Source organism: Asparagus officinalis, chromosome 9 (assembly GCF_001876935.1).
Source record: "Asparagus officinalis chromosome 9, Aspof.V1, whole genome shotgun sequence".
NCBI lineage: Eukaryota > Viridiplantae > Streptophyta > Magnoliopsida > Asparagales > Asparagaceae > Asparagus > Asparagus officinalis.
This window is the reverse complement of record NC_033802.1, coordinates 48,290,162-48,300,571: the sequence shown is the minus strand read 5'-3', so window position 1 is coordinate 48,300,571 and position 10,410 is coordinate 48,290,162. Positions and strand designations below refer to the sequence as shown.

Sequence of the window (10,410 nt, the reverse complement as noted above, 5' to 3'; positions counted from 1 at the left end):
CGCGGCTTACTTTATTTTGAGCTCTTTTCCACGTAGGCAGCAAATCAAAAAGATTTGCATCATTTGAAACTCACACCTAGTCCAATTATAACATCATCACAACCCAACAAACAACACCAATCATAGCTGCCTCTAACCCATAATCCTAAGAACTTGGTAGGGTGAAGGCCTAACCATAAACGAAGTCGAGAAAGATGCCCCTCGCAGCAATAAAAATAGACAAGCGCTTGATCTCACCCGATTGCTAGATTTTGTGGGGCTGGGGACCACAAACACTCGGACGGAGTCAACCCGGACAAAAGCTCATTTCTTTTTCCAATTGGGCAACTGGGGCACTCGCCCCTTTTTCTAAAAAGCCTTACTAGCTTCTTTCCTTTATTTTGGGTCCAAGCGATTTTCCTTTCGCTTTCAGAAATCAAGCCCAGCAATGAGAATCCACAAAATCAGTGGGGAGACTTTACTGCCTGCTTCTGATGCTTTGGATATCATTAGCTTAGTGAGGGATTGAGGAGAGACACGCGTCGGTTATTGACGTAGACTTGCCACCAAATTTCATGTTGGTGTTTGTCCTCTTTTGGTTTTGTACATCATTCAACATGCCAATAGTTATAGTTATGAGATTAATTGCTAGGCGCATAAAAGATGACGTACCAAAAGTTGATATATATAACTTATGATCCGTATGAAGAACACATTCATCAAATAATTAAGGCTAAATAGCACTTGCATACCCTATTGTTTCATCTACATTTCGCTTACATACCCCTACTTATAATTGGTAGCAAGAAAATACCCCAATTTTTTTTTTTAATTTACACTTACATACCCTCACTTTTTTCGTAGCATTTATATACGGTAAAGTTACTAAAACATGCTCTTTAGTATCTTAAAGTTTTTAAAAATGGCACATAACTACCCTAAAGTTTTTAAAACTTGAACTTAAATACCCCCAAGTTTGCACAACTGAGGGTATTGATGTGCAAGTTTTAAAACTTCAGGATATTTAAGTGCTAGTTATAAAAACTTTAGGGTATTCGAGTGCCGCCAAAAAAAAAGTTGGGGTAGGTAAGTGAGGAGGAGGTGAAACAATAGGGTAGATAAGTGCTATTTAGCCAATAATAAAACAAACGAACAAGTGATGAAGAAAGTTATTCCTGTTCTTACTCAAAAAGGTACGTATGCCCAAAGCATCAGTGTACATTATGATGATTTCCAAAATACCAAGAAAACTGAAGGGGATGCAAGTAACCTTCGCCGCTATTCTAAAAGCCAATTGCTGTAAGCCATCATGATATGTCACTCTTACATAACAAATGGGGCCAAAAAGGCAATATACACATATCAAAATAGGATGATAAATAATACGTCAAACATCATTCACAGCTACATCTTGAGACCACACAAAATATCAGCAAAGCTAAGCAGGGCACAGGCTTCCGAAGTTACCAGCAAAACAGAGGGAGGCAGCGGTTCGACAGCTAAGGAAAGGGGTTGCCTCTGGTTGGACGGCAAACATGGTTCCTTTTGTGGGCATGATCTGGGTTGTGGTGCTGAGTTCGACATGTATAACCATACCAGCAGTTCTCTCTTCCAGATGCATCAGGTGGTAGAAACTTTACAAGAATAGTACAAAATTAGCAAACTAATGATATACTATAGAGAAAACTGGTCGAAGGGAAATGGAATAGGGTATCATACAGGGAGAAAATCACAGCTTTTTCACAACCAAAGTAATTTATATAGATGATGTCAGATTTTTTTTGAAATGCAGATTAAACAGATAGCACAGGACCTGAAAGAAGGAACTTCCTATGTCATATGATCTTTTATTACATTGGACAGCTCATGTATTCAGTGTAGTTGTATTTCAGCTTTAAGATTTGCGTAGGAAAAGAGCAAACTAATGTTCTCGAAGAATACGCTAGAATTCTATATATCTATGGGACAGTACATTTAAGTTTATGTGCCGCACTATATATTTAACGAAACTCTTTGCATCGCCGAAACATAGATTGAAATTAGAACAACGAGGGCACACACAGGTAGTGCAAATCAGATAATATTTTAAACAAAACCCAACAACTTTATGTAACGACAAATGTGGCTTTAAAACATAAGTAACACTGTAGGATGACCTTGTGTAATCTCTTGTTAACTGACAACAAAGAGGACGATTTTATATGACCTCTCTGGATTACGCAGTTAGATAGTTTTTGTGAAAAGGAAATATTATTCAACTTAAATAAGATCCACAGTTACACTTCCACGTTCTTCTAAAGTAAGAATACGTTGTTAATGAAGTCCTCAATGCCGTTGTCATCATTATCTGCCTTTTCACATTCATGATCTGCCTTTTCCCATTCAAGAAGAGTGGAGTGGCCAGAAAGCTCGGAAATGAATAACCAAGTTCTTATATATCCTATTAATGATAACCCTCTTGCATACACCAAGTTCAAGACAAAACTATGAACCCGTGCCAGAAAACTTGATTGCTAGTGAAAAACATGTATATTAACCGTTATTGGTGATTTAATATAAATGATATGATTTGGTATAATCGTATAAGGAATCAGATTTATGTTTCAAGAAAATATGGTAAACACGCCAAGATGATGATTTTCTATAAAGGACCGTATTAGATTCATGTTGCAGTACAAAATATGCCTAAAGGTACCACAATCCTAATCAGCATGCACATGACAGAAAGGCAATATGCATTATAGAGATAAATTTTCCAAATAATGTTCCATACATCGCTTTCTTCATGTGACACAACAATAATCATTATTGATGTACTCCTCATTTTTGTATCAAAATGGGATCAGCTTACACAACTCTAAATTGATAGTACTTCATCAAATATTACCTTTCCTACAACCATACACAACCCTAATTATAGAAAAGGAGGTGGTAGTCACTAAAAGCTACTAAAAGAATTTATGAGTACGGAACTAAACAGTAGATATTGAGCACTTTAAGCTCAGTAAAACAATAGGGAAACCCTCTACAATCATCTGAAATTAGGAGTCTGTAACGAGAAGATGATGAACATTGTCACGTACTCATCTCTGAGGCAGAACATAAACCAAAGATATAAATTGAATAAAAAAACAGAGATGAAAAACCAAAACAAATAGCTACTGCAGTTCATCATATTACGTTTTATTTGAATTTATTGTTATTTCAGAAGCATATGTGACAAACATAGAATTAAGCACTATAAGCATCCCACAGAAAAGATAGTATTGCAGTGATAACTTAATAGAATAATTGAGAAACAATGAATTTACATAATCCTATCAAAGGAAGGATGAAGTACTCACACTTCTAGGCGTTGTTAGCCGAAACCAATACAGGAGAAAGTCTACCAATTTGTCATAGCAATCACTGCAATCATAAGAGATTGTTTAACAATGTTTCAAAGAATTTGGATTAAATAAAAGGTGTCTAAATATTAAAAATTGTATAAATTATATAAAACTTCCAAGCTCACAGCTTAAGGACACAATATATAACCAAAAACAAAAAATTATAGTTAAAGATAAAGCATACAGGCAGTGACAAATTGCCATATACATTAAAACTGTCAAGTCTTAGCATGGTTTGTGTTGAAAATTTGAAAAGTAACCAGAATTTTCACGATGAATGGGCAAACAAGGCAAAAAGAGATGTAACAAGGGTTCGAATGTGTAATTTCAAAAGTAAAATGAAAATTTTAAAGATTAAAATCACATTGCACTTACGTCCAATGCCCATTGAATCAAAATTAACTACAAAAAACAGTATCAGAACTCTAAGATGTAACAGAAGCACAACAAGCAGACACATGATAGCAAAAGGGATGTATCAAAGTTTTTGTAAAGCCTGTAACACTAGAAAATGAAAGGAATATTTGCATTGAGGTCATAGAGAAACTGTTCCCTTCATATGAAAAACTAATCCATAAGAGAGAATATCTTGAAGTTAGATGGAACATACATGCAAAGGTGCGTCCTTGAAGTGATAGTCTCTGCATGAAATAATTGTAATCTTGATCTGTCTGCAAAAAGAACCAAAGGCACTACAAGTAAGAGCCTAGACATGTACGTGAGTTCAAGCCATGCCTAACATGATAAAAATACCATTTAGAGTTAGAGAAAATATGAACACTGCCACAAGTATGTAACTGAAAATTTTAAAAGCTTAAACTGCTCGAATAGGTAGGAGACCCGTTGATTTCATAACCAAGGGCTTATGGGCTACTAGTATTGCACAATGGGAGGGTAATGAAGTATATGTATCATTAGATTTGAAGCTGATGTTGATGGATAGGATTAATCCATCAGGAAACTAATGGGTGGCTCAGATGGCGCCACCGAAGCTACCATGTGGAATGGAGAGGTGTGCTGGGTGGAGAAACGAAAATAGGCCACATGTAAGACGAAGGATGAGAGGGAGAGGGGACACATCCTTGGATGCCCCCTCTCCACCACCTCTTCTCTCTTTTTTCTCTTATAATCCCATCTACTTACTCATGAAAGAAAGGATGAGAATTACGATACCATGCATTAGGGGGAGAATGTTGATGTTCATGACACTATATTCATTAAATTAGGTAGAAATGCCGACTTGCTTCTCTTGAGTTATATCACAATATATTGTTATTCTCTTACCTTTGTCGATAACTGTACAAGTCTGCTGGTAGTGTCTTATCTTCAGGATTATCTTTATGCTCCTGAGTAGGGATTTGATCACTAATTATGTTCACCTGTCTCGGGATGTCTGTGGTAATATGACCATGAATTTCCAGTGTAGATTAACATGTTTATGTACCATGATTGATTTCCTATGCGGAATTTCTTATGAAATTACAGAAGTATCCTATATATTATGGCCCATGTATCAGTTGCCAATATGACCATTCAAGAATCATGTTAGTTTTTGTCAATAATTGCTGGATTGGGATGTGGATAGAATATTACATATTATTTAGTTGCAATTAGAAAGCTCGCCGTGGCAAGGAAAAGATGTCTCAAGTTTAGAGGCAGAATACCCCAGTCAAAGACATCTTCTTTTTCAACGCAAAATCAAGTGTTTTACCTATTTTCTGTTCACCTAAGAAAGTACTACGGAAACTTACATATCTAAGTCATATATAACAGGATTCAACTCAAATAGTCAAATGTGAATAGTGTAGTGCCTCAATGATTAACACTATATAAATGTGTTCATGTCTTGGTAGGGTGTCTACGGTACAATGTTTTCTAGTACAGTAGGTAGTAGTGTCGGTATTATATTAGGTCCTGCTGATGCTTATGTCACTTAGCCACAGTTGTTAGCCTGGAAAGCCTGGTAACATCAGGAGAAAAAGATAGGTCAAATTTTCAGGGTGTGAGACCAGATGTATAGCCATGTTATGCTTTTCGTTGAGGTATTGTAATTTGTCCCTACATGATATAAGGATGCCTTGCCTCGGACTTCAGGAATCAGTTTAGAGGGTCTACATTAGGTATTGTCATTTGTCCCTGCATTCTAATCTTCAACGACTAACTGATGACATCTTGACAATCAGTTTATAACGGCTGGTATGCTTAATGCTTAGAATACAACACAAAAACATCTAGGGAAAAACATGAAAAAGATGATATGATAGAGAAGTCAAAACAGGCTCTACAAATGCAAAATAAATAACTGTTACAGATTAGAATTACAAATAATTGCTTTGCTTATGGGGAAAATGATAAGATATGATCCAAGAGTTAAACAGCTACAAAAATGCAGCAGTCATAACTAACGATAGCAGAGTAAAATGTAATAAACTGTTATAATGCTCAAGCTAAATAAAAGCCAAGAATCAAACATATTCACTAAGGCAAATACCGAATTGTGTTTAAATCATGTTGATGACTTTATAGAAAGATTTGCCTTTACCAATTTCTTGATTGTCAAACTTAGTGATCCAATCTGAGATAACAGCCTGCAATGTCTTTCCCATTTTCTGTATGCACCTGTCTGTAACCTAAGAAAATGATTTGAAACTAATGAAATATTACCACATTTTCAGAAGATCGAAATAAAATTAACTCAGAAAAAGTATTCATACATCTTTCTCATACTGATTATTTTGATGTATTGAATCTGGAAGTCTTGAAATGGTGCGGTCTGATATCTGCAACATTGAAGCAAGAAGCAAGAATTTAGAAAAACACATTGTAGATGAGATAAACTATACACAAAGTGTTGCGAAATCTTTGTTCAGATAACTTATTACAGTTCAAATGCATTTCGCTAGCAAGTAGCAGGTAGAACCTATATGCTGTTTGCAAGACCAGAGTCTATCTAAAAAGCTGTGTTCGTCCTACAGCTTACACAGAACTGTTACCTTCTTCTAAGTTCTAACTGAAAACATTTTGTGCTACATCAACAGAATGAACTGTAAGCTAAATAAAAACAATGAGAAGGGTAAGTTCGATTTATCTCCATATTTACATACACAATGGTATGCCATACTTGTGGCCATACTGTATGGCCAACAGGCAGTAAAAGGCCAATTAATTTACGATGCAACTATTGAAGATTTGAAGGAAGCTCTAAGTTCCCAGGTTTAGATGACAAAGGAGAGTACAGTTTGCTATAATGAACAGGTCTTTGCATGCATCTACAAGGCACAACAAGCTAGACCCATATGGAAATGTCAACTCACATCCATAATCTACTTATGAAAATTACTCAAGTGAAATGCTCTAAGAATTTTAGAATAGAAAATGAAACTAAATTAAGGGACCACAAATCAATGGAAATAGGAGTTTTCTGGAAGGTTTAGAAAAGCAACAAGAGCTGAAAAAATATAATGCAGGTTTATGGAGACCCTAAGTATTTTCCATCATTCAACCCCCACCCCCCACCCCCCCCCCTCCCTAAAAAAAACGAAAAAAGAAAAGAAAAAAGAGAAAAAACCAACACACACGCACACACAGCAAACAGTTATTAAAACCGTTCAATAATTCAGGGGTTCATGAATGCATCAAGACCTTAAAGCAAGTAAAACTACAGGACCCCAACAAGATTCAGAGGGAAGAGAGTGTACTGGTCTGAATGTTTGCTGATTGCAAATTATGTCGTATTCATTTGGATCTACACCTTGAGAATGCCAATAAGGACCACAAAAGGCTCTATTGCATCCTAAGCCTGCAAAAAGAAAGAATACATGGAAATTGCTAAGGAACAGTTTCTTTGCAAACGTGATTGGGAAATTAACTTGTTATGCAGTTTAAACTTAGAATGCACTAAGGATTAAACTACCAAAAGCAACAAGACAATAGAGTTTTAATTATTCGTAACAAGTGAATAATTTTGGTTCTAATGCAAATCTTCAAATGAAAGCCCCCATACTTTGAGCAGACAGTCCCCCATTACTTATAGAATTGTAAGTCAATTGTACAGCAAAGATAAGGAAAAAGTAATGTCCTTTCGCATTTGCATGCCCTAAGTAGAAACTGCAAGGAAAATATCCATGGTGAGCTGATCCTATCTCGCAGTATAGGAAGTAACATCCTTGGACAAGGCTATTCTTTCAGTGTATCTCAAACTTGGTCAAATTACAATTCGCATCTATGGAATATAGGTTGGGTCGACAGCGTAGAAGTTGAGTTTGAAGAAGAAATGGTATGCCATAGATGAAAAAGAATTCCGACATTATACCTCCGGTGTTGCATTTAAAGAAAACTATAGAATAGCTTAACAAGAACATATTTTACCAAGAACATGCCTTCACACATAGAAGGATCAAACTCTCAGAACAATGTTTCATCTAAGAGCTCAATGCTCAATGTAATATCACATATCAGGAAGTAACACAAATATAAATATGTGTGGTACTAAGAGTTGGGTCATATTCTTTAAAGAAAATTCAAATTTCAATGGAACAGAATAAAATATGAACAAAATATCAATAATAACAGCAAAAATTGTCGATATTTGAAAATGACTCGCCATAGAACTTAACGGAGAAAACAAAACAAAATGGATTCTCCAAGCTAATCAGTTGTTGCTGTAAAATTCAGAGTTCCACAACGGAATGAAAAGAATGGTAAGAAGCATCCTTATATCCACAGGATAAATTTTTTTAGTCACGTAAATGCTACCACTGGAAATTCCAGAAACAATTACAAATCAAACAAGATAAAGCAGCACGTACAATGCTGTGGAACACCGACATCAGGTCTAGATGGCATCAATCCTCCGCATCCTTGACACTGTAGGTGGGTAGTCACCCGACCACATCTGAATCCCCCAATTGCAATGCCTGTTAATAGTTATATATCAGACTAAAAAAAAGTTATATCTGACGAGACTAATAAGTCAGCTACAGAATGGCAGTGAGACTTTAGTTAGCACCATTGCAATTTTAAAAGACAACTGGAATTAGAACATAACTTCAAAACATTTGATTTGCAGCATAAATTTTTCCAATTGCTCTTCTAAAAGTATAAATGACATTGATCCAGAACCTTAGGAGATACAGCGAAAATGTTTGCATCGAATAAATACTTAGATAACAGAATATTCTTGTAACTAACTTTTAGACCTTTCAACCCTTTGGAACTTCAGTAAACTGTTAAACTATCAAATGATGCAGAAGCCAACTTATGAAACAAATTGTTTAATAGTTGTTACTAGCTCAGAATTGCAGAGCAGAATGAGATGCAAAAGTAGGATCAACTGGGAATACACATTTATGTTGAAATGAGAGAGGATGGATAAATATAGGGTGAACAGCATACTTATAACTACCCATATGAATAGGCATGAACTCAGATACTCCACAAACAGATATTAGACCGAACAGCGTACTTTTAGGCATCCATGTACAAGTAGGCATGACCCAGATATTCTTACAATGGAAAGAAAGTCGAATCTGATCAACATTTCAGTTCACCAACTTCAAAAACAACAGAATAAAAATGGAACAGGAACACATACAAGAGTAACTGCTTTGGGACTGATGTCTTCAATGTCATGCTTCTTTAATTTCATTCATAACTACCCAAGAACAACTACCAAAATTTCAAAACAAATCAGTACATATCCTTCACGCAAGTAATATCAAAGTTGTAATTTCTATACTTCTTTTTTCCGAGACATTCATTTAGTTCTTCTGATATTAAGTTAACAGAATGAACTTTAGCACCTCTTATGCCCCTTTAGATGACACTTCCAATCGGGTTGCATGGAAACTCAGGTAAAATTTTACATAAAAAATGAAATAACACTTCACAGAAGCATAAAATATATGCATGATTGCCCAATTGGAGTTTCAAAATATAGACTTTCTGGTTCAAATTCACCACATTTTCCAGAGTTGTCCAAGTAACGATGAAGAATCTCTACATAAATGTATTTAACAATCTAATAAACTCTTAGAAATTTGACTGATGTTAAAAGAAGTATCTAAAAGAATCGTAATTCATCCTCACATTGCTTCAAAATAAACTGTAGGAAGAACAGAAACAAAATATCCAGCTTTTGGTTTACCACATTGGGGGCATGGAAGATCTGCACCACTACCTTCGTCACTTGATGACAAAGGCCTCTTTCTTGATGTTTTCTTTTCAATCCCCAAGACCTATGCAAGTAGCAGTGTGATATCATATGAATACGATTGCATAGCATCCATTTCGGTATAAGATAGTACACTCTAAAAGCTTGCAAAATAAGACGAAATAGGAGACCTTTACTACATTCCATTTTTGCACAAAGACGGCCAAGCTAATGTATTGTGCACACCCCTAAGTCTTTTAGAAGACACCTTGGACAAATATTATGCATCATAACAGAACAACATAAAGTTCAAAGCTCCAAATAGCTAAAGCCGGGGAAACATAAAATTATGAAAACCCAGGAAATTGGTGAGCTGTATAGGAGTTAAAAATTGTATGACTCTTGTAAAAGGATCACATGAATCAAGCAACAGGAAACATATCTACACAATATATCATTATTAGAAATATTCATAGAGAATTAATAACTGCAGAGGAGAGTTACCAAAGTATAATGCATAAGCTATAAAATTCAATACACACATGAACTTACAAGATTTGACTTAACCAAAGCATATGTATCTAACTGTGCAATCTCCTCATCCGAATGCTTTAGCGAAGAAAATTTTTCCAGGATAGCCTGAAAAAAAATATTCAAATGTTAGCAAGATACAGATACCATCAAATTAGTTACTCAAACAACAAGGAATATAAAAGTTATCTGTCTGCTTTCTTAATGCATGAAGATAAATTGGTCTTAGCAACAAGGCGCAATGCATATCCTACTTCGAGAGTTGGATAGAAAAATCATAAAAAAATATTTGAGTTTGAGAAGTTTCAATTCCAACTTAACTTAAAGAAGGGAACTACTGAATTTTCTTAGTGACAAGCC

At 35.4% G+C, this 10,410-nt stretch overlaps 1 protein-coding gene across 1 annotated transcript in view; it reads right to left on the bottom strand.

Annotated features, from left to right (window-relative positions):
* LOC109824491 (E3 ubiquitin-protein ligase CHFR) overlaps window positions 1,140–10,410 on the bottom strand; it is a 20,600-nt gene continuing 11,329 nt past the window's right edge. Inside the window, exons 7-15 of the mRNA XM_020391100.1 lie at window positions 10,072–10,158; window positions 9,514–9,604; window positions 8,177–8,284; window positions 7,067–7,167; window positions 6,083–6,148; window positions 5,911–5,998; window positions 3,979–4,039; window positions 3,324–3,387; window positions 1,140–1,613 (exon numbers count right to left, since the gene is read on the bottom strand). Of these exons, the coding sequence (XP_020246689.1) occupies window positions 1,479–1,613; window positions 3,324–3,387; window positions 3,979–4,039; window positions 5,911–5,998; window positions 6,083–6,148; window positions 7,067–7,167; window positions 8,177–8,284; window positions 9,514–9,604; window positions 10,072–10,158 (801 nt within the window). The 3' untranslated portion in view covers window positions 1,140–1,478. The remainder of the gene's footprint in view (window positions 1,614–3,323; window positions 3,388–3,978; window positions 4,040–5,910; window positions 5,999–6,082; window positions 6,149–7,066; window positions 7,168–8,176; window positions 8,285–9,513; window positions 9,605–10,071; window positions 10,159–10,410) is intronic.